This window comes from Piliocolobus tephrosceles, chromosome 5, assembly GCF_002776525.5.
Source record: "Piliocolobus tephrosceles isolate RC106 chromosome 5, ASM277652v3, whole genome shotgun sequence".
In the NCBI taxonomy this organism is placed as follows: Eukaryota; Metazoa; Chordata; class Mammalia; order Primates; family Cercopithecidae; genus Piliocolobus; species Piliocolobus tephrosceles.
In genome coordinates this window covers 24,625,375-24,649,823 of record NC_045438.1, presented here as the reverse complement: position 1 = coordinate 24,649,823, position 24,449 = coordinate 24,625,375, and the positions used below count along the sequence as shown (strand labels likewise).

Genomic DNA, 24,449 nt, shown 5'->3' with positions numbered 1-24,449 from the left:
TGAAAATTAGGTGATCAGGAATGATTTGTTATTAAAGGAATGTGTGAGTACTCACTGTGCCAGGTACAGTTCATATATTACCCTCAATTTCCACAGCCATCTTGGTTTCATTCCTTACTTGAACGCAAAAGCTACAAAGTGTACTATGCACACAATAGAGAAAGCTATACAGTGGGCTCAAATCTCCTCTGCCATGGAAAAGAGAATAAGGGGACCAGCTGTTCAGCTCTGGCCCTCTTTGCTGGGTTCCATTTAAGCTTCTGTACAGTTCTGGCTGGTTGGGATGTCTCCTTCTTCAAAACCATCTTGTTAGTTGGTTATTTTTAGCCACATTTAACAACTGAAGAAATGTAAGGTAAAGGAAGCTTAGAAAACTTGCCAGAGGTTATACACTGGAGTGAATTGCAAACACTAGGTGTTCTGCTTCTGGGTCAGAGGTTCAAGGGTGAAGAATTGCCAGGGCAGAGGCTGGAGATGGGACCTAAGAAATGTTCTACACTTTGCATCCATTGTCACTGAGAATGATGACAGAGGTGGTGCTGGCTCCTACTGCTGCTCTGAAAGGCTGGGTTAAGAGGAAAGCGGAGGTGGGAGCAGCAGTTCTGCTTTTCATGACAACCAGGGAATAGGGGAGGTGACCTACATGAACACCTGGTCTGTGTCTGTGTTTATATTACTCACTGTTTACTCCCAGGCTCTCTCACACCTTATCAGAGGGGAAAAGTAAACCTCCCACAAAACACCATTTGGTTCAACTACAGATGTATTTCAGATATCTTCAATTAACCCTTGATCCTGAAAAAATGCTTTCAAAGAACCTTCAACCAATAGCATACAAGGACCTACTCGGAAATCACAAAAGCCAAATAATGTCAAGCAAGTGTGTAAGAAGAGAGCCCTGTGTGGCAATACTAAAGAAAATGTTGCATTCTAATTACAAGGGGAAGGAAGAGTCAGCAAGTGTGTAACAAATGACACATGACAGTCACCCCAGAGGGTAGTATAAATTGCAGACAGTACAAATAGTACACAGAACGCATAATTTGCTTTAGTAATTCAGTTTTTCATTTGGTTTTCCAGATCTGTCAGGGATCAAGAAATTAATATAGACATATACTAATTGTACATATATAAATTATTTGCAAAACTATTTGTGAAAAAGTTTCACAAATCATTCAATCTAGATTTTACAACTGGTATAAAACTGTCCTGAAGCACCTGAAAACCAGGTGGACCAGGATCAGAAAATCCAAAAACTTCATCAGGTCTTATCCAGAATTACTCTATCTAATAGTAGTATTAAATCCACTCCTCTACTTAAGAGTTACACAGGCATATTTCAAGATAAATTATAAGAAAGACTGGGTGACCCTCAAATCACTAATTTCGATCAAAAACTATTAAAATAGGGTATTTTAAACTTTACTTTGATGTTAAACTTAAAGAGCAAAACGTCAACAAAACAGGTTTGACAAAGGACTATTTACCAAACACAGTCATGCAAGGATTATGAAACCACATGATAAGATAGCACACAAAGAAAACATTGGCTATTTAACTACTCAGGAGGAAAAAGGCAATGTGGAAGGGGGAAACAGTCTAAAAAGCAGTTTTTAGGGTTTCAGATACGTAATTGTGGCAGGAGGCACAACATCAGGGTAAATCTTCCTTTTGACTTCCTCGGAACACTAGTTGAGATTTATGTAAGGTGGTATAATTTAGTTTAGAGAAAACTGAGATTGCATCAATTTGGCCTCACCCTTGGACTGACATTTTATCCTTCTCTCCAGAGATCTTACTTGGACTGCTCTTAAGTATGCTGCTCCAGAGAACTCTGCTCTATATTGTCAGAAACTGGCTTTCAAGTAAGTTCTGTTGCTAATTCCACTTGATAATTCCACAGTTAAGTCAGAAGGCATTTGAAAAGATGTATAACTTTGGATGGCTCTTTTCTGATTATAGGCTGAAGGGGGTTCTTTTCTCTTTGGTTTGCCTTTTGCTTTTCATAGCTTGACCATTTCTGGCTTCCACTGCGTTGTAAGAGCTAAACTACGGGTTTGTCAGTCAGTGTTTCTCTCTCTGTGTCTGTCTGTCTCTCCCTGCTCCCACCCCCTCTTCTCTCCGTTCTCCTCTCTCTCTCTATCTCTCATTTCCTAGTTACAAATCATGTTGTCTTACTGTCTTAAGAGCACCACTGATTTCGTCCTTGTGCCACTGTCCCTATGCTTCCAAGATCATATTTCAGCATTTTAGGATATGTTTTTTGTTTCATTGTTAGAATACTTTTCAGAAGAGGTCATGATAAGCAAGACAATTTTACATTTCTGAGTTGAAAAAACTGTGCTGCTCTTCCAGAACAGTTTTGGTTTGTATTCGCAGCTTCAGGGGCTCCCCTGACTCTACATTTTAGGAACAAGAAGAGGTTAACATTGAGCAGGTTGTTCACGAACCGGCAGTGACCTTTACTACTGCAATCACTTTGGATTCAGACTGAGAAGGCACTACAGCTCTTCAAACCACTATGTAGGGCACGTGAAGAAGAAAGAAAAGAAAGAAGAAGAAGAAAGTAAGGAGGAGGAGGAAGGAGGAGGTGGGAGAAAGAAGGAAGGGGGAGAAGCAGGAAAGGGGACGAGGAAGAAGAGAGGAAGAAGAGCAGGAAGAGGAGCAGGAAGAAAGGGAGGAGGCAAGGAAGGGAGAGGGGGAGGAGAGGGAGGAGAAGGATGACCACCATCTTTACCTAAACTCATATCTTATCCAAAAATAAATTCAAAATGGATCACAGACTTCAATATAAAACATAATGCTATAAAATTTTCAGAAAAGAAAAACAGGAGAGAATCTTCAGAACACAGAGCTAGGCAAAGAGATCTTAGAATTCAGACCAAAAGCACAATTCATAGAAGGAGAAACTGATAAATCGAATCACATCAAAATTAAAAACTTCTGCTCTGCAACTCTGTTAACTGGATGAAAAGACAAACTGCAGACTGGGAGAAAATTATTTGCAAACCACATATCCAACAAAAGACTAGAATGTGTACAATTCAACAGTAAAAACCTAAACAATTCAATTAGAAAATGGGCAAAAGATATGAGATTCCACTAAAGAACATATACATATGGCCCATAATAAGCACATGAAACTGTTAAACCTCACTAACCATTAAGGAAATACAAATTAAAACCATAATGAGGTATCACTACATACTTATCAGAATAGCTAAAATAAAAAATATTGACACCACCAAATGACAATGCAGAGAAACTGGTTTACTCAGACTTTGCTGATGGGAATGTCAAATGTTACAACCATTCCAGAAAAGAGTATTGCAGTTTCTTATAAAACTAAAAATACACTTATCCTTTGACCCAGCAATTGCACTCTTGGACAGTTATCTCAGGGAAATGAAAACTCATGCTCATACAAAAACCTGTACATAAATGATTGTAGCACCTAACATCTTTGTTCATAAATAGCCCAAACTGGAAACAACCTAAATGCCCTTCAATGGGTAAATGACTAAAAATGACTAAAAAAATACTATAGAATGCTACCGTGTAATAAAAAGGAACAAACTATCAATACATGCAACAGCTTTGAGGGATGTCAAGGGAGTAACGCTGAAGGGAAGAAAAAGCTAAATGCCAAAGGTTACATACTACATGATTCTATTTGCGTAGTATTCTTGAAATGACAAATTATAGTGGTTGTCAGAGGAGGCAGGTAGATGGAAGGAGTGAGTAGGGATACAAAAAGGTAGCATGTGGCATCCTTTTAATGCAACTGTTGTGTATCTTGACCGATGGTGACCACAGAAATCTACATATGTGATATAACTGCATGGAACTAAATACATACAAACACACATACAATGAACGCTCTGAATAAGGCTAGTGGATTGTATCAATGTGAATTTCCTAGCTGTGATATTTTACTATGGATAAATAATAGGGGTATCTATTATTCCTTACGACTAACTACATATGAATCTAAAATTATCTCAAAATAAAAACTTTGGAGATCTTATTTATTCTAAATATCCTATCTTTCTGGTGTTTCATCCATTAGACGCCTGATGTCTTCCCTCCCTAATCTGGTTACTCTCTGTAGTCCTAACAGCAGAAAATATTTTACTACAATTCGTAGTTTAACTTGTGCTTCCCCAAAACCTTATTCATGATTTACTATTCCTAACTGGAGCATGCCTTTTGGAGATGGCCTTATGTTTAATACTGACTCTTACGCTGCATGAAATGGACAAAATATATTCCGAGTCTTAGTTGCATCACTGGTAAAATGGAGATAAATTAACTGATGGCATAGATTTATTTTGAAGACAATTAAAATAATAAGTAAAGCACTCAGTACATAGTAGGTCCTTACATTGTTTCCTTCCTTTTCCCATCATCAACCTAAAATCTAGCTTAATTACTATATAAAAACATCAACAGTAAACTTTGGTTTTGGCTCCAAGGCTCAGTTTAGAAAACAGTAAATGCATCTCTAATGAGCACAGCCTGAGGACTGGGGATGGAATGAGGCTAAATTCAGTTCTTAACACGCATTTCAATTTAGGAGAAACATAATGTTTTTAAGCCTATGTTCTCTGAGTCTGAAAACATTCTGGCTTATCAAAATGTTTGACAAATGTTTAGCATATAATTCATTTTTTTATGATTAGTGAGTGACTGCCACATAGACATTTAAATCTGTAAATGGTAACCAATCATATACTAAATTACTTCTATTCAGATATCAACAAATTTATTTATGTTGGACAAGTTCCAGCCTTAAAAATGACTCTGATTCGCCGGGCGCGGTGGCTCAAGCCTGTAATCCCAGCACTTTGGGAGGCCGAGATGGGCGGATCACGAGGTCAGGAGATCGAGACCATCCTGGCTAACCCGGTGAAACCCCGTCTCTACTAAAAAATACAAAAAACTAGCCGGGCGAGGTGGCGGGCACCTGTAGTCCCAGCTACTCCGGAGGCTGAGGCAGGAGAATGGCGTGAACCAGGGAGGCGGAGCTTGCAGTGAGCTGAGATCCAGCCACTGCACTCCAGCTCGGGCGACAGAGCAAGGCTCCGTCTCAAAAAAAAAAAAAAAAAAAAAGACTCTGATTCAAAAACATAATTTCACCCATTTCACCTACCTACAAAAGTATTTTTTAGTAATAGACTCCCCACAAGGTGATAAGCTTTAAATGTGTCAGAGATTTTCAGTTATAGTCCAACCAATTAAGCTACAGAACAGTAGGAGTGAAGCACTTAGGATTTAAAATTCAAGGTAGGTTGCTAAACATGGGATTCGGAGCAATTTGCAGGTCAGAGCATGACAGCTGGATTTGCTGAGCAACACTGGCCTGAGAGGAGTGTCAAAGCTAGAAAGAGAAGAACCAAATGTTACAATCCTCTAATATGAATAAAATGGATGAAGCAAAGTATAGTTTACTTCTCCTGGTTACCTGCTCTATTTATGAACAAGCACAAAACACAAAATGCAAAGTAATACTTGAGGACAAAGTTCGCTCAAATATTTCTTTAAAGTACTGGTAACAATTTTGTAAAATGAATGCTTACCGAGCAAAATAACTTTGTTTCCGTTCCTTCTTCTCTTCCTTGGTATCCATAATACACAATCAAAAGTGCAAAGTATTTGGAAAAAGTCCCTCTTTTTAATAGTGAGTCATAACCCTGTAAGAAAAAATAACAAAGCAACCGTAAACTTAAAAGTTTACACTGGCCAATGTGAAGAATAAAATGGAGTAGAACTACATGGACCAAAACAAATGAAAAATAAACTTTAACCAGGAAAGACTGTCACATGAGTCAAATATGAAATGCAAATGTTAAATGGGAGAAACTACAATCAGAATGGAGATGTTAAACTATAAAGCCAAACCTGATGGAAAACCAAACTGAAGTATTTCCCTCATATATTTTAAAACATGCCAAAATAAAAACCTTCACTGACTTTGGAAGATTGTAGCCTAACTATGTAGATGCTAATTATTTAAAAAAAAAATTGAACTCATAATCACCCTTCCCAAGCAATTAATAATGAATATGTCTCAGATAATTATGTAAAATGGCTCACTTAGGTGTTTTACAAGAATGTTCTTTTTTAAAAAATAAAAATAACTTCAGCACTCTATTTTATTTTCGGAAACATGCCAGCAAGTACATCCCACTTGAGCAAATGTGGAAATGAAAGTACAAAGACACAGGAAGCTGTTCCTCAGCATGGCTTTAAACCCTTGCCTCTCCCTCTTCTCCCCCCCCCGCGACCCTCACCCACGCTTGCCAGCAGTGGCTTAAGCCTATAACACAAAAGGTTGTCTCCAGATCAAGCTTCCTTAAATACCACTTTCATCACGCTACTCCCCTGCTCAAAAATTTCCAATGTCTACTTACTGCCTGATTCACCAGTCTAAATTTCTGCAGAGCACTAACATTCCTAAAATTTGTCCTTTCACCCTGAAGTTCACCAATCAAATTTAAATTTTAAAAAAGCAGGCTGAGCCGTGGCTCACACCTGTAATCCCAGCACTTTGGGAGGCCGAGGCAGGCAGAACACTTGAGATTGGTAGTTTGAGATCAGCCTGACTAACAAGGTGAAACCACTTCTCTACTATAAATACCAAAAATTAGCCAGGCATGGTGGTGCACGCCTGTAATCCCAGCTACTTGGGAGGCTGAGGCACGAGAATCACTTGAACTGAGGAGGCCAAGGTTGCAATGAGCCGAGATGGCATAACTGCACTGCAGCCTGGGTGACAAAGGGAGACTCTGTCTCAAAAAAAAAAAAAAAAAAAAAAAATTAGTAAATATAAATAAATAAAGCAAAGTGTATTCACAATCAAAATTATTTACTAATTCAATTCAATAAACAAATTAATCCACAATACATACTACATGAAAGGGAGTATGATAAGTACCAGAGGTCAAAGATAAAGCCATGATATTTGCTCTAACAGTATATATTGTCTTTCCAGAGAGACACTTAAGATTTCAAGAGAATGTTATATGTACTGAAAAAGAGGCCTCAGGAAAAATACTTAATTAGCTCAATTTAGCCATTTTCTAATGTATATTTTCAAAATATCATTGAAAAAATATAATATATATAATTTCTATTTGCCAATTAAAAAAAAATTAAATAACACTTAACCCTATGCAAGGCCCACCCCAGGTACCCTGAGCACACACTAAGGTTGTGGGTTAAGAATGGATTTCCGGCCAGGCGCAGGGGCTCACGCCTGCAATCCCGGCACTTTGGGAGGCCGAGGTGGGTGGATCACCTGAGGTCAGGAGTTCATGACCAGCCTGGCCAACATAGTGAAACCCCGTCTCTACTAAAAATACAAAAATTAGCTGGGCGTGGTGGCGGGCGCCTATAATCCCAGCACTTGGGAGACTGAGGCAGGAGAATTGTTTGAACCTGGGAGGCGGAGTTTGCAGTGAGCCGAGACCACTCCATCACACTCCAGCCTGGGCAAAAAGAGCAAAACTCCGTCTAAAAAAAACAACAAAAAAAATGCATTTCCTAGGTAAAGGGTACGAGCAAGCAGGTTTCGTCTGAATAAAAGCAAGAAGGCAAAATGGCTCCCTGCTGTTCCAGGGTAAAGTGAGCTGAGGATGAAGACATGGGCGGGATCTGGGTCACAGAAAGCCTAGTATGCCACTCTAAGGAGCTTGGACTTAATCCTAGTTAGGCTATGTGCGGCCCACCCCCTTCAATGTACCTTGTCAGATGCCACCAATTGCTCATGCTGAACTCAGCGGCAGCATTTGCAGAGCCATTACCAAATCGATCAGAGCTGGTCCACGAGATAAAACCGATTTTCTCATCTGCGATGTATATGAAAGGACGCTACCAGAGGGTTTTCCACGATGGAGTGTAGCATCAGACAGCAGAGGCAGAGGATGGACTTGAGAGGATTTAAGGACAGGGTGAAGTAGATTCACTAAAAAGAAATTACAGTCAAACTAATTGAGGGAGGAGCACCCAAACTTAGGCAGCAGTAGTTGACATAGAAAGAGGAGTGATGGACTCAAGAAATACCTGGGAGGATGATGAGTTGAGATTTGGTGACTCATGCAGTGTGGATAACAAGGAAAGTAAGGAATGAAGGATGCCCTCCAAGTTTCTGCTTCAGGAACTGTGTAGGCTACGACACCAAAGATCTGGTGCAATATACATGAAGAGGGCACACTGCATGTAGGACAGGGCAGCAGAAGGAGGTAAGAGATCGGTTGTGGACATGGTGCCTTTGAGACGGCTATGGAATAGTGGAGCTGGGGACATTCACCAGACGTTTGATTACATCGAAAGCACAAAAGGGCAGTAAAGACTAGAGGAAAGAAATTAGAAATAATCAGCATATGCTTGTAGTTAGGAAGAAAAGGAGAAAAAACAATATGATGATGAGATCACCTTGGAAGCCTGACAACTATTCACGCAGCCCTGTACAGAAACAAGGGAGTACACAGTCTCAGCTCTTACTAGTTTATCTTCATATCCCTGACTTGGACTTCGCCCTCAAAGAGTTTTTCATCCAGTCACGAAAATATGATTGTGCAGATAACTAAACTGTAGGGTAGTAACTTGGGGCTGTCCAGTGAATAATATTAAGAATCCAAAAGATGGGAAGTTCACTTCTGTTTGAGGTGATAAACCTTTCAGAGTGGTTAGGATTTCAATGGGTAAAAAAGAGAGATAGGGCATTCCAGAAAGTGGGAATGCCAGAGCAAAGGGATAGAAGTGAAAGGGGATAGGCACACTCAGGCAGGAAAGAGTGGCTACCAGGTACAGAAAGGGAACTAATCTTGATGCCTGCCTATGAAGAGCCATTTATTTCAACATATTATCCCTATGTTATCTTTTTATCCTTCAACCATACTACGATTTAGATGTCCTCAATTCCATTAAACTGAGGCTGAGAGGTACTAATTAATTTCCTTAATTCAACAGCACTAGCTGTGGTGCGGCAGTGATTTAAATCCAGTCTGGTATACACTCCAGTGTCTTTCGATAACCTTTGGAGCCAGAAAGCATTTGGGATGAGCTAGAAAAAGTAGTCCAGAGTCAACAACATCCAATGCTGCAGCATAGAATTCTCAAGTTAAGTCACATGTTCCTAGCCACTGGGACAGGGAGGTCATTGAGGACCTCTAACAGGACTGCATTAGTGATGTACTGGGAGTGGAAGTCATGCTACCATGAGTTGGGGTAGTTAGTACTCATTCACGAATTCAAGTGCAAGGGGAAACAAGAAAAAGGAAAGAAGGCGTTTGAGTGTCTAACTCTCACGAGCTCAGTTTCACACTGTGGTTTGAACCCCCTGGGCTCCTCCCCAACTCTGCACCTTTATCCTCACTCTTTCCTCAGGCATGAGGCAACCTTGCCAGGCTCCTCCTTCTGACAAGGCCCAATTCTACTTCAAAGGCTTTCCTGACCACTTGTGTGCCCTTCTCTCCCCTAAAGAGCTTACTTCATATATCACCTATCACTTACTGCAAGGCACTTAATCATATATGGTGTGACAACAGCATTTCACTTGGTCTCCTCGCCCCAACCATAAATTCCTTCGAGTCAGAACCACCATGTTTCACTTTTACTATACTTCTCTAAATAACTGGCACATAAGTAGGCAGAAAATCCATATAAAAGCTACTCAAGGAGTCAAATTAATCCAGAACTGGGGATAAGGTCAATTACATGGCAGACCAATACAAATCCAAAAATTCCTCCCAAATTAAGTATTACTTAGGGATAGAGGATGGAGTCTCATGCCAGCCTCCCTCAGACTCCAGGAAGGATCAGAATCCTAGGCTCTCTGCCCTGCCCTGGGTCAGGTGGTTTATTTTAAAGTTCATCTCCTACAAGTCAAAAAAGTAATGATCTCTATTAAATTTCCAGTCATGAATAAAAATGAAGTTACAGCAATCTAACTGGAAAATTTTATACTTTAAGCTGAGGCAGAAACTGATATTTGGTTCAAGTAGAAAAATATTTATGAAAATATGCACAAGACAAAAAGATTAAATGATCCAAGAGTTGACATCTGGTGCTGCTGTGTCTGATTACAACCAGTAAGGCGTTTTAAAAATTTTTCAATATCCTATGAGATAAATGAAAAATACTCTAATCTTTGGTTTAAGTTTCCGGAAATTTTTATATTCCTTAAACAAGATAGATGCAGTTCTTACAGGTTTAGACACACCAACAGATTAGCCAGAAGGAGCTCAATAGAGAATGCTATAAAAATGATTTGCACAGAACACCACACTGCAGCCTTCATGCTTCAGTGACAAACCAGGGCTCCTTAAATCAATCTCTAATGGGAACTACATTTTCCATTATAAGTGGTCATAATGGGCTTCTTAAAAGCCCTTTGTTCATTTAATGTTGACTTTCCTTCACATCAATACACTCTAGACTCATCTAATTGCTGACTTCTAAGAGTCTCCTGCATTTACCGTGTATTGCAGACCAAAAAGAATTTCATGAGAAAGCACAAGATGAATCTTCCATCTAAATATTTTTTTTTTGCAATCTTAAATCAGGATAGTCAATTTAAACTTAAATCCAGTTCATTATTCATATAAAAATAGCACATAAAAATCCTTACTTCAAAAGAGCTGTGATGAAGACAAAGTATTTTTTGAATCATCAGCAAAGTGTTCCTTGTTTGTACACATGGCACCATTTAAAATAACAGAACCAGCAGAGACCCCTTAACTACATCAAACTGACCCACACAGCTGTGGGTTACACAGCTGGAGGTCCTCAATGATCTCCCCGTCCCAGTGGCTAGGTACATGTGTCTTAACTTGTAAATTCTGAGCTGCAGCATGCGATGTTGTCGACTCTGGACTACTTTTTCTAGCTCATCTCCAAATGCTTTCTGGCTCCAAAGGTTATTGAAAGACACTGGAGTGTATACCAGACTGGATTTAAATCGCTGCCGCAGCACAGCTAGTGCTGTTGAGTTAAGGAAATTAATTAGTACCTCTCAGTCTCTCAGCTGTGGGTCACAAAGCTGTGGACCCACACAGCAAAGCATGACTTTTTGGATTCACCTCCAACATACTGCAGTTCCTTGAATATTCAAGTATAAGAAGTCAGGGCTAGAAAAACAGCAGTATATCCATGAGGCCCATCAGCTGTTTTCCCAGCAACATGTTTCTTTTTTTTTGAGACGGAGTCTCGCTCTGTCGCCCAGGCTGGAGTGCAGTGGCCGGATCTCAGCTCACTGCAAGCTCCGCCTCCCGGGTTTACGCCATTCTCCTGCCTCAGCCTCCCGAGTAGCTGGGACTACAGGCGCCCGCCACCTCGCCCAGCTAGTGTTTTGTATTTTTTAGTAGAGACGGGGTTTCACGGTGTTAGCCAGGATGGTCTCGATCTCCTGACCTCGTGATCCGCCGGTCTTGGCCTCCCAAAGTGCTGGGATTACAGGCTTGAGCCACCGCGCCCGGCCAACATGTTTCTTAATATACAAATGAAATGATGACAGGAGTACACAATGGTCACACTGTGTTTGGTCACGTAAGGAACAGACCAAAATGGACCTTTCTATGCAGGCATTTCCTCCTAGAAAATAGTTATATTTGTACCAAAATATAACAGGTGTTCCATCTCTCAAAGCCACACTGTCATCTAAACAAAGCAAGAATATTCAAATTTCAATGTTAAACAAGGTCAGAAATTTGAACACTCCCTATAACTTTAGAGAAACCTGGGAAGGACACAGAACCAGATATAAACGTGTGCCGCAAACTTACAAGGGTATCTAGACGCAGTGGTTCATGCCTATAGTCCCAGCACTTTGGGAGGCCAAGGCAGGTGGATGGCTTGAGGTCGGGAGTTCGAGACTAGCCTAACCAACATGGCAAAACTCCATCTCTACTAAAAACACAAAAAGTAGCCAGGTGTGGTGGCACATGCCTGTAGGCCCAGCTATGTAGGTAGCTGAGGCACAAGGATTGCTTGAACCTGAGGGGCGGAGGTTGCAGTGAGCCATGACTGTGCCACCGTACTCCAGCCTGGGTGTCAGAGAAAGACTTTGTCTCAAAAAAAAAAAAAAACTTAAAAGGGGAGCAATCAGATAATACCCCCCAAATAAATAAATGCTTGTTACAAAAACAATGCAACAACAACAACAAACCTAAAAATGAATGGCAACAAATAACTAAAAAGTTATTCCTGGTGATGAAGCAAGGTGATGATCAAGGATGGGCTCCGGATCTGCTATTTGGGAAAGGGTTTGACATCTTTGGATGGCAAAAATGAATGGAGAACTTATCAACTCCTATTCCATTATTCTCTGCGTAGGGTGCTCAAATTTGACCTGAGAAAAATTAAACAAATGTGAGTTTCAGTGCTCTTTTACCTAAGATAAGTCAAGAGATGCCATCAAATCTCCTACATACTCTAAATGAAGACCCATCTCTGGGCTAGATAGATCATTTTACAAGTTCTCTCTTAGAAAAGAACATGCAAATGAGATTTCTAAAAAGTCACTGGTCGGGTGAGGAACTGTAGAAGATGTAGAAAATGCCAGAAGCCTGAAAACAGGCAAATGCATTTTAATTTAGAAAGGGTAATTGTGCAAACTATACACTGAAGCATATCATCACATAGATTCCCAAGAAAATTTTAGAAATGATCATTTAAGGCAGTTTCGTAAGAAAATAGAGAAGGGAGCAGTGGACTCTGAGATCTAGAATGATCCCAGAAAGCCAACGATTCGGCAGGACAAGTGGGCTGCTTTTGGAAACATCTACCATGGACCAAGTATTCTGCTGCAGACATAAAGAGGAAGACAGCATTCATCACCCAGGAAGCTCAGGAAGAAGAGGCAACTGTAACTTATCAGCTGATAAAATGAGATGTGAGTGCTCTGATACTAGTGGTCACAAGGAACCACAGAGCATTGAGCAACTTACACTGCCTCAAAGGGAAGGAGTGTCCCGGCAACGTCACAGGTGATGCCAGTGCTGGGCTGGGAAGGAGGTGCAGGAGTTTCCCAGATGGTGAACGCAGAAGAGATCAGGCTCATCAGGCAGAATGAGGATGTGCAAGCCTCTGGCAGGAATGTGTGGTGTTCGGGGAATCCTGAGTGATCTGGTATGGCTGGAGTGCAAGGGCTGGTAGAAGAGAGGACAGTCAGGGAATGCTGGCTTAGTCAAATCACAGTGACCTAATTTCCCTCCCTGACATAGCTACTATTCTAGTGGATTAGGAAAATGAGGAAAACACATGTAACTGCACTTAAGAGGCATTTGATAAATTTCTCTTGTCTGCTTATGGATAAGATGGAGAAATGTGGGCTGGGTGTGTAGGTGGATGTTTATATGATTAGATGAATAAAGGAAATCACTGAATCACTGTACCAAGAGGTATGTGTTGACTGACTGACCAACCTCAGTTGCTCTGGAGCTGAAATCCATTCTGAACCTGGAGAGGGAACGTTAATAGCTTAATACAGTAGTTTTTCTTATGCCCTGTCCTCATGAGTATATTTCCCACTAACTTGAACAAAAACATAGAGGCCTCCCTTATCAGCCATTTGGAGAGGTAGGTACTTAATAACATCCTGGATAGCAGCATTAGGATTCAAAAGCCCTCGGCTGTCTGTAGAAAGGAGTCAATTATTATGAGGTGGAAATTTGCTCCCAATGAATCTCAGGTTTTACTGGTGAGGTACTAAGAAATGAGAGCGGTACAGTTTAGTGTTAGCACAAGTGAATATGATTTGTGGTTTTAGATGACAGTAAGGTTCATATATGGAATTACAGTTGGGTAATTCCACTGTGCACCTTCCTCCCCACCCACCTCCAAAAAACCCACTAGTGCTATCAACCTAGAATAAACAGATTATAATAGTCTGTCACACCCTTTTTGAGGATTAGACTCCATCAGGATTACTGCATTTAGCTAGGGATCTCACACTACAGGGAAACTAGAACAAACAGGATGGTTAAATGGCATAAAACTAGATTTTAAGAATATTAGTCAAAGGAGTTGGTCACGAGAGAAAACTTGGATTACATGACAGCTGTTTTTAAACATCTGAAGGATCTTTATCCAATAAAGGATTTAGGCTTGATAGACAGATCTCCAAAGAGGTAAACCTAGAATTAGACATTAGATACAGAGGGAGAGAGATCCACGGCTCAGTGTAAGGAAGAACGTCTGAGAGGTAGGTGCAAACAGCTGCCTGCAGATGGAATGGCTCCCTCATCTTCAGGAGTGACAGAGCACATATTGAGCAACTGTTATCTATGACTACTGTAGAGACGCAGTTCTCAGCCTTATCAAATTCAACACGTCATCTAAATAAATATGTAAACCATTTTATTCTACGCCCTTCGTAATATTGAGATGAAATTCATAGATCATGTAATCTACTTACACATTTAATTTTATAAAATCATCATGATGCCCCAAAGGAAAGTATTTGATCACGGGTATTTCAATATGTAAATTCTCAGACACAGTTCATTAGAAGACATATTATAGATTCATATTGCTCCTACAGAAGAAGATATGAAATTCCCAAGTATAAGGGTCAATTCTTCATTTTCCTGGACTGCCTCACTCATTACAGGGCATTTGGCACCTCTGCTTGCCCCCAGCTAAATGCCAGTAGCGACCTTCCCATAACCATGCCAACCAAAATGCCCCAGGAAAGGGAACCACAACCAATGAGAATAACTATCAAAAGGAAAATCAAGCCTCACAAGTAAACTAGTATTTTAAATTAGTTTTTAAATTAAATGTTTTTAAGTTCAAAAATTCCTTTAAAGCCGAGATTTTATAAACTTCATATACCTGAGAAGTTCTCTGTTTTCCATATGCTCTGTGCTTCATCTGAATAACACCTAACCCATGCTATTAAGGCAGAGGGTACCTTTTTTTTTTTGAGATGGAGACTCACTCTGTCATCCAGGCCGGAGTGCAGTGCCATGATCTTGGCTCACTGCAACCTCTGCCTCCTGGGTGCAAGTGCTGCTCCTGCCTCAGCCTCCCAAGTAGCTGGGATTACAGGCAGCTGCCACCATGCCCAGCTAATTTTTGTATTTTTAGTAGAGATGGGGTCTGCCATGTTGGCCAGGCTGGTCTCGAACTACTGACCCCAGGTGATCTGCCCACCTCAGCCTCCCAAAGTGCTGGGATTACAGGTGTGAGTCACTGTGCCCAGCCGACGGGTACCTTTAAAATAAGATAGGCCTGGTTAAAATCCAGATTCCACCACCTACAAGGTATGTAGCCTTGGGTAAGTTACCTAATTTCTCTAACCTTCAGTTTCTTTATCTGCAAAAGGGCTGTTACACAGACTCAATGTGTAAAAAAATCAATGACTAGAATCTGGTGCCCCACGGAACAGAAAATTCTATCCATTGACATTTCCACGCATCCAAATATCCAAGTGTTCATGAAATACCATTTTCAATATACCTGAAGAGCCACATTCAAATCCGCCCCAAATAGTAAACTATCAAGCTAGGCAGACCTAGTAAATATAAAGATGACAGGAAATAGTTAAATATTTATTGAACATTAACCATATGCACCAAATTTTTTGTTCAATACTGTTAAACACACTGCTTGGTTTAATCTTTATGACTGCATGAGGGGGTTAATCTCAATTCTTTCCAGATAAAGAGTCTGAACTTTAGAACAATTAAAGAATTTATTCAAGGTCAAATAGCTATAAGAGTTACAGCCAGAATGATCAGCTCTGTCTGACCCCAAAGAAGGAACCACTAGTAATGGCCTGTAAAGGTGGGCTATTACTATACATAATTTTCACATCAATGCCTAGTTCTTCCTGGATTTAGCCACAGTTCAAAAGAACAAGACAGGGGCCAGGCGCAGTGGCTCACGTCTGTAATCCCAGCACTTTGGGAAGCAGGGGCGGGTGGATCACCTGAGGTGAGGAGTTCGAGGCCACCCTGACCAACTTGGTGAAACCCCATCTCTACTAAAAATACAAAAATTGGCCAGTGTGATGGCGCATTCCTGTAATCCCAGCTACTTGGGAGGCTGAGGCAGGAGAATTGCTTGAACCCGGGAAGCAGAGGTTGCAATGAACTGATTTCGTGCCACTGCATTCCAGCCTGGGTGATAGCCAGACTCCGTCTCAAAAAAAAAAAAAAAAAAAAAAAAAAAAAGAATAAGAGGGTGAATACAGCTTTATGGCCAACCGTCTTCAAGGATATAAATAATGACCTGTATTGAGGTTAGCCATTACTACTCATACTAAATGCACTTTAGTAAACATGTCAGTACATTCAACAACTATTTATTGCACTGAGTAGGTTTTTAAAGAGCTAACTGGAAACCACATTCTCTTACTTCACTAAATTACCCCTTAAGTTTTGAGAACAGAAGAAACCAATCTATTTCCCCACAGAAAATGGAATTGGTAAATACAGATAGTCAGAATTTGGAATTTTGATCTTTTTTTTAAAAAAACATTTATTTCTTTGTTGCTCTTAAATTATGAAAGCCTGCTTTTTTCTAAGTACTAAAATTATAGCTCATTTTTAGAATTAAAAAATTATAGTTCTATAACATTTCTACCAAATATTTTAAATATATTGAATGCATTCTCTCATTAATACTCATAAGGTATAAGAAGTCAGTTTTGAAGTTTTCTACCTGCACACAAAGATTAGAAGGGCCAAATCTGCACTGTCATACAGAAAGTTACTGGAGGTAATGAAACAGAAGACTCTATCTGCTGATCTCATCTCCTAGTCATAAGAGACATCCTCTTTCTCACTATCAATCACTACTGGGTACCTGAGACATGCTTTTGATTACCTGTCGCAAGGGTGTGCAAAATATGATGCCTGCCTCACCCACAGTGGATTTTCTGGAGACACCCCCTACTATGCTGCGGCACCGAAGATCACTTCAGATCATCTCTAAGACAAATCTAAAGACATTAGGCTCCAAGTAGCATCAATAAACAGGAGACATGGGAAGAAAAGTTTGTTTTCAATTACTTCTGGAATTCATTTTAGTACTACCAGACAGATTCATTTCTAAAACCATACAGTCTCTGGCCCATTTGATTTTTTTGCAGACATATTCTAGCTCCGGTCCAAAGGAAATAAGCTGCAAACTTCTGGAGTCTCTAGACTGGTGCAGAACTCAATCTCATTCCCCAAATCCTTGCAGAGAATATGTGCCAATGTGAATCACTGTGCCAGGGTCCTGTGCTCACAGCAAATGCCATCACCAATGCATGTGTCCTGGTCTTACACTGGGTCCCAATGCAATCAATTTCAAGAGAGGAAAAAAAAAATGTGAGCAGTAGTTACCATTACTACTATTACTACTTATTATTATTTGGTGGGGGCTATTTCGTGGATCTGAATTAAGAGTTAACTGATAAAAACCAACAAAATTGGATAGATGAAAGGCGTTAAAAGATAAATGGAATGCCTTTCCAAAAACATACAGTATATGAGTAGCAAACACTCCTTTTCAAGAATTAAATTTGAGTGTTTTCTAAGAATTTATCAGTGAGAGACAATCTACCAGTTAAACTGCCATTTCACTAAAGAAAAGGCCATGTACTTCTTTGCCTTCTGTGGATGAGATCTGCAATTGAATGCATTTTCAAAATACACTGGCATACATTCATACCTGTAAAAATGCAAAATAAAATAACTGAATTATCATTCTTTTTTTAATGTGCTTTCAGCATAGTTACATGGAGAGTGTAAGTGGCAATAAACAACTTATGCTTACTCCTAAATAGTGCCTTGTAATGTATTTATGAGCAATTTTCTTCAATTCAGTAAGCACTTAGAACCTGTTTTATGCCTACAACTGTACTATTTATCTGAAGCCTGTGACTATAAAAGGGACCCAATGTGCTCTACAGAAACTTCAATTTTTGACAAGGGAGATAAGATTTACATAAAATTATCAGAAAACAGGGGCATGAAAAAGATACGCCAAATAAAATGTATGACACACAGAGGAAGTGCTAATAGGGAAGTAAGAAAATGGCTGGGTCACACGGGCCAGTGCTGGTAGGGAAAGTGTTAAAAGTAGGACATCCCCGAAAACCACAATTCAGGGTTATATTTCAATAGTGCCACACAATTAACAATCAAATCTGTAAACCAGAAACAGTTTTATCCCCGATGAAAATGTTATCTATAAGAGCACACTCAAGACAACAGCATTTCTGCCAGATTCTGCCTCAGATGTCTTGGTAACAATGAAGAGAGGCATGTAGTATTGTGGTTAGCAAAATATGGACTGTGGTAAATACACAAACGTGGGTTCAGGAACGAGACATAACAAAAAGTGTCTAAGCAGCAGGGAGTATGCCCAGCGTGAAACTAAATCAGCATGGAGAAGCACAGGGACCTCTTCTTGAAAAAAAAAAAAAATTATGTGTTTAATATTCAACTATAAATTTCTAGCAGCCTGGGTTAAGAAATCAAGTCTATGGTAAACGTTCTTTTTTTTAAAGGTTTATTGAGTTGCTTGTCATAAAACTTGTAGAATTCAGAAGAAAATGGCTTTCTGGTAGACTGGATTGTTGTTCCTAATTATGCACTCCTTCCCTTGCTGTTAGATAATTATACATCCATACCCTTTGCTGTGCAGCTCTGTGATGCTTTGCACTAGTATACAGAGTATATGACCATATCTGATTTTTCATGTGACTTGTTTTGACCAATAGACTGTGAGGATTAATAGTCATATTCATACTGACTTGAAGCACTAAGAGACCTGGCAAGTTTCTGCTCCCCACCAGCAGAGTATGCTCCGGGTAGCTGCTTTTCCCTCTTCAGCTTGGGTTCCAGGATGAAGACATGTGGAACAGACCCAAACCTGTACCTCAGCTTTGGCATCCGACTTAGCCTTTGCCAAGGCCAGCTTGCAGAACCCAGCCAGGAGTAGCTAAACCCCAGTCAACCTGCAAATCCATGAAGGTGAAATACATATTTGTGGATATAACCCACTGCGGTTTGGAGATAATTATGTAACATTATCACAACAAAAAACCCAATACACCCTTAGAACCATCCTGATCCACAAATTACTTTGTGGAGTTTTACCAGAAAGATCAAAACCACATAGTACATATTATTGTTTATATGAATAATTCTACCAAGGCCTGAGATACCAAAGCCCAGACACAAGACAATTGACACAAATAGCAGAGGAGGCTTTCTTTTCTTCCAGTTGTCATTTACCCCATAACCACTTTGCATGGCTATGGGGTTTTAGCTGGGAAGGCATCATTTGACAAGAAATTGTGCATTGTCTTGGTATATTTATATATAAGGGTTAATATTACTTACTGTTATAGGTTAAATTACAGCATTCCAAAAAAAAGGTATGTTGAAGTTATAATACTCAGTACTCCCGAATGTGATCTTATTTGGAAATAGGGTCACTACAGATACAGTTAGTTAAGATGAAATCACACTGGAGTGGTGTGGTGCCCTAATCCAATATGACTGGAATCCTTATAAGAAGATGGCCATGTAGTGATAGAGACACAAAGAGAGAATGCCATGTAGACACAGGCCACACTTGGAGCTATACTGCTGCAAGCTAAGGAACTCCAAGGTCCAGCAAACCACCAGAAGTTAGGAAGAGAAAAGGAAGGATTCTTCTACTGGTTTCAGGGGGAACATGGCCCTGCTGACACCTTGATTTTGAACATCTAGCTTCCAGAAAGTGAGAACATACATGTTTAAAGCCACCCAGCTTCTGGTACATTGTCATGGCTGCCCTAAGAAACTAATACGCTGATTTTAAATTACTTTAATACACTATCACTGTTTAAATTACTTTTATACACTATCACTGCTCCAAAAATTTTATTACTTTCTCAACATGTCCATTCTGCCACGTTCTCTTATAATTTAAAGGAAATGCAGGCATGCCATTAAGAAAATTGGTAAAAATTATTTACCAGTTGCCTCCTGGGCCCAGATGTTAATTCGATGAGCTTTTTGTTCATCCAGTTAACATCTGGGTCCAGGAGACAGTTCAAGCACAGCTTATTTGGGTAGGTGGACTAAGAACTGACCTGATAATCAAAGAATTATTTTATCCTATAAGAGTCTTTGGAATATTCTGAGAATGCAGAATCACCATGTACTATGCCACTCCTATCACACTTTCTATAGCAATTTTACAGACAAACTCATACTGCCAAGTTTCTCAGCGCACACTTATGCTACCTTGTGTCATTTTCTTTACGTTATTTCTTTTTTGAGATGGCATCTCACTCTGTCACCCAGGCTGGAGGGCAGGGGTGCGATCTTAGCTCACTGCAGCCTCCGCCTCACAGGTTCAAGCGATTCTCCTGCCTCACTGCCTCACACTCCCCAGTAGCTGGGATTACAGGCACGTGCTCCCACACCTTCCTAATTTTTGTATTTTTAGTAGAGACAGGGTTTCATCATGTTGGCCAGGCTGGTCTTGAACTCTTGATCTCAAGTGATCACCTGCCTTGGCCTCCCAAAGTACTGGAATTACAGGCATGAGCCACCATGCCTGGCCCCTTGTGTCATTTTCTAATTATTGTTCCTTATGCCCATATTCCTTCCAATCAGACTGTAAACTCTCTAAAGGCAAGGAATGTGTCTTATGCTGTTCATCCATGCAGAATTATGCACACATCACAACTCTTTGTTTAGGCTGGACACAGAATTTATGTTTAATAAGTTGATTTTTGACTTGTTACGGCTAAGCAACAGAAACTGACTCAGGTTATGAAACGGTAAGGTCTTGCCTTTCATTTAGATTAGTGGTCTCCACTTTTTATTCCACATCAATAAAAGTATCTGAGCATAAGCCTCTAATTACTTTTACTTATAAAAACACGTCTTCTGTACTAATAATGATAAGGCATATAACTAAAATAGAAGTCATGAAAATAAAGACATTCTAACAATTTCTTTCTGTACCTTCATGTGATGCATGAACTGCACTTTAGAAACCACCAGTCTAGAGTATGACAGCAGGTATGTGACAACATTCCCTGGGATCTGGTCCTTTCCAGGAAATGGACCTATACAATTCTAACACATTTATAAACTTAATAATTATCTGACAGATTCATAAAATTGTCTAGATCAAACAAGCAATATTTTAAAGTTGATAGGATTATCTTTGCAACTAGGATTAATTTGTATATTATACTACTAGCCCCCTATTATAAATGCGTTTGCTAACTGTGGTGCTCTCTGCAATTAAACCCTTTAAGTTTTAGATGTTAGAAACGAAAATCTATTATCAAGTCTTCAGGCAAATATCTGTAAGACTGAGAACCCAAATGATATAACATTCTGATCTTGAAAACAAGGAAAACAGAAGGATGAGCAAAGGGGATGATGAAACAGAACACTCATACTTTATCTCTAAGAATGTCATCAACACAACAACATCCGATTTTCCTGTGTTCTACGCGCATGTGGATAACGTTGTGCTAGAAAACAGAAGGACATTGAGTAATATAAAACACAACTTCTACAAGCTTACTATAAGAACTGGCCCAGTGCAGTGGTTCATGTCTGTAATCCCAGCACTTTGGGAAGCTGAGAAGGGCGGATCATTTGAGGTCAGGAGTTCGAGACCAGCCTGACCAACATGGTTAAACCCTGTCTCTACTAAAAATGCAAAAAAATTAGCTTGGCATGGTGGCGCACGCCTATAGTCCCAGCTACTCCAAAGGTTGACACGGAGAATTGCTTGAACCCTGGAGGTGGAGGTTGCAGTGAGCCGAGATAACACCACTGCATTCCAGCCTGGGCAACAGAGCGAGAGTCTGTCTCAAAAAAAAAAAAAAAAAAAAAAAAAAAGAACAACTAAGCAATAAAGTAAGCCAATATTTAGTTCATTTGTGGTACAAATGCTTAAGTGCCAAAAGAACTGAAGTCAGCATACAATAGATGGGTTGGAAAGTATTCATGGAATTAAGTATAAACTTGGTGCGGAAGACTGATTTTAAAGGAAGAAATGTGGAGGGAAATTCCAGCTAGCAAGGACAGCAAAGGCTTGGAGGCAGGAATTATTCTCCTGTATGTGTGGGATTACTGAGGATTCTGACCCCACTAAAGTGCCAAGTTCATTCAGGGAAGAGTAGAAGAGAAGGCTGAGTGCATGAAATGTACAGACATCATCATCTAAGCCACGTTCTTGGGATTAAACTTCCAGGAGAAAGTCACCACCACTAAAATCTCTTAAGTCATTTTACTTGGTCTGCTTATTCTTGAAGAAACAGGCTTGGAGCTGATCTATACATAAAGCAAGAGAGCTAAATACAAGAAAATACCAAGCAGATGATGTGTGGGTGAAGATTTTGAGGAAGTGAAATATTAGTAGCTTTAAAAGGAGGAAGAGAAAGTAAAATATGTCAAAATGAATATGCATTTGCTTTTAAAAAGTCAAAAATATAAAAATCGGATGATACATAATTGTAATAATGTTCGATAATTATAATTACAACACATATGGATAACAAATAAAAATGTGAAAAAGGAAAACATAAATCTCTTATGATCCCCTTAGTGAGAAAAAAGTAATAGTTTGTCACTTTCCTGTTTTCTATGCAAATGCATCTTAAAATCAAATGAGAATTTTTTGTATATACTTTTTATGTCTAACTCAGTTATTATAAACATCTTCCATGTAATTAAATACTGCTCAAAATCATTATTTTAATGGCTAAATATCTTTTCATATGTATTTACTATCACTTAAAAAAATGACTCCACTGTTGAATTTTTCTCAAATTTTTACAGTAACACCCCTGATAATAACTAATACTTACACAGTTGCTTACTCTGTGCCAGGCAGGGTTCCAAGTACTTTACATAAATTAATTTACCTAATTCTCTGTACAATGTAGGAAGTAGATACTATTATTATCTTCATTTGACAGATGAGAAAACTCAAAGTGTGGAGAAATTAACTTCCTAACTGCACAGAAGTGGTAACTGGTGGAACAGGATTCCAAGCCACATAACCGGTTCTGGCATTCCTGCTTTTAACCTTTCTACTATATCAGTGGCCTCTCAAAGATCATGGACTCATCATGGAACTTCAGCTTAACGTCTGATTGTTTCCTTAGGATATACTCAGAAGAGAATCACGAGTGCCAAGGGAGTTCATAGGCAAACTGCTCTCCATTGAAGGTATACCATTCTACCCTTCATGAGCTAAAAACAACCTCAGTCTTGCCAGCATTGTAACTGACTTTTAAAATCTAATAATCTGCATTTCTTTGATGCCATGAAGTCAGTATTATTTTCATGTCTTGGACATCTTAAGTTCCTGTTTTGTGAATATTTTATTCCTATTTCTTGTTATAAAGGTTTTCAAAGAGTTAAGACATATTAAATAGAAATTACTTTGGAATGCCCTGTGATTCAAAACATCAAAGAGTATTGCTAACTAGTTGTTTCAGTGGGACACTATAGACAGACAGAACCCTGGGGGAAATCACCGGAAACTAGGGATGAGGGCTCAGCTATAAACACCTGCAACCACAGAACTGAGCAGACCTTCCCAGCAAACCCATGAATAGCCTGAAATTGAGATTTATCCTATACTACAGGGGCGACACTTATCCAATGGCTAGAATATTTAGCACTGCTACTAAGAGCACTCTCACTTCATGATATCAGCATGCCTGGGGAAACAAGTCAATAAATTCAATGTTTGTACAGTGCCCCAATCACAGAAGAAACATGAAAGCTCTTAAGGGATCTCAGACCTACGAATTTATCTCACAAATTATTTCTATTCTACAAGGCATATCTGGTTAGTGATAAGAACAACCCACTAGTCAGAAATTCCACATGAACAGTGCTGAACAAACACTATTAAACTCTTACTCTCTAAATCCTCTGTTAATCAGCTATCAAAAGCAAATTACCCCACGCCAGGCACTTTGCAATAAAAACCAAGCACTTAAGATCTCTGATTACTTGGGTTGGAATTAAAAATATTTCATTCACATACTTAGGAGTCACTTCTTAGGTTGGACCACTCTCTCCAGACGACTCACGTCATCTATCAGGGTCAATGTTCAATCCTTTCAATGTCTTAAGAGTACCCTTTTTACCTGGCTGATCCCCAAACTTCAGTGACACCCTATATGGAGGCTTTCGCCCCTTTATGTACCAACCACAGAAGAAAACTAGAGTGGGAGGCATAAAAGACACTCTCTCAGATGAGTGTCATAATAAATACCAAAGCTATTTTTAACGGGTGTTAACACAGTGTTTGAGAATTAGTAAAGTAAGCAAGGGCTGCTAAAAAAAATTGATTTGGACATGCACAGGTGGCTCTCCATATCCATGGGTTCTGCATCCATGGAATCAACCAACCAAGCAGATCACTTGAGGTCAGGAGTTCGAGACCAGTAGGGACAACATGGTGAAATC

At 39.6% G+C, this 24,449-nt stretch overlaps 1 protein-coding gene and 1 long non-coding RNA gene across 5 annotated transcripts in view; one reads left to right on the top strand and one right to left on the bottom strand.

The window, feature by feature from the left end:
• NCOA7 (nuclear receptor coactivator 7) overlaps positions 1–24,449 on the bottom strand; it is a 149,257-nt gene that overhangs the window by 118,456 nt on the left and 6,352 nt on the right. For 3 of the 4 annotated variants that reach the window (XM_023230601.2, XM_023230599.2, XM_023230602.3), the window contains exon 2: positions 5,580–5,693. In XM_023230601.2, coding sequence (XP_023086369.1) covers positions 5,580–5,629 — 50 coding nt within the window. In that variant the 5' untranslated portion in view covers positions 5,630–5,693. Of the gene's footprint in view, positions 1–5,579; positions 5,694–12,950; positions 13,152–24,449 lie in introns of all 4 variants that reach the window. The other variant, XM_023230600.2, reaches the window with a different exon arrangement.
• LOC111554899 lies at positions 1,819–23,435 on the top strand. Its single transcript, XR_002735362.1, has 3 exons — positions 1,819–1,865; positions 18,834–18,974; positions 23,132–23,435. It is a non-coding gene; the product is annotated as an uncharacterized LOC111554899 (long non-coding RNA).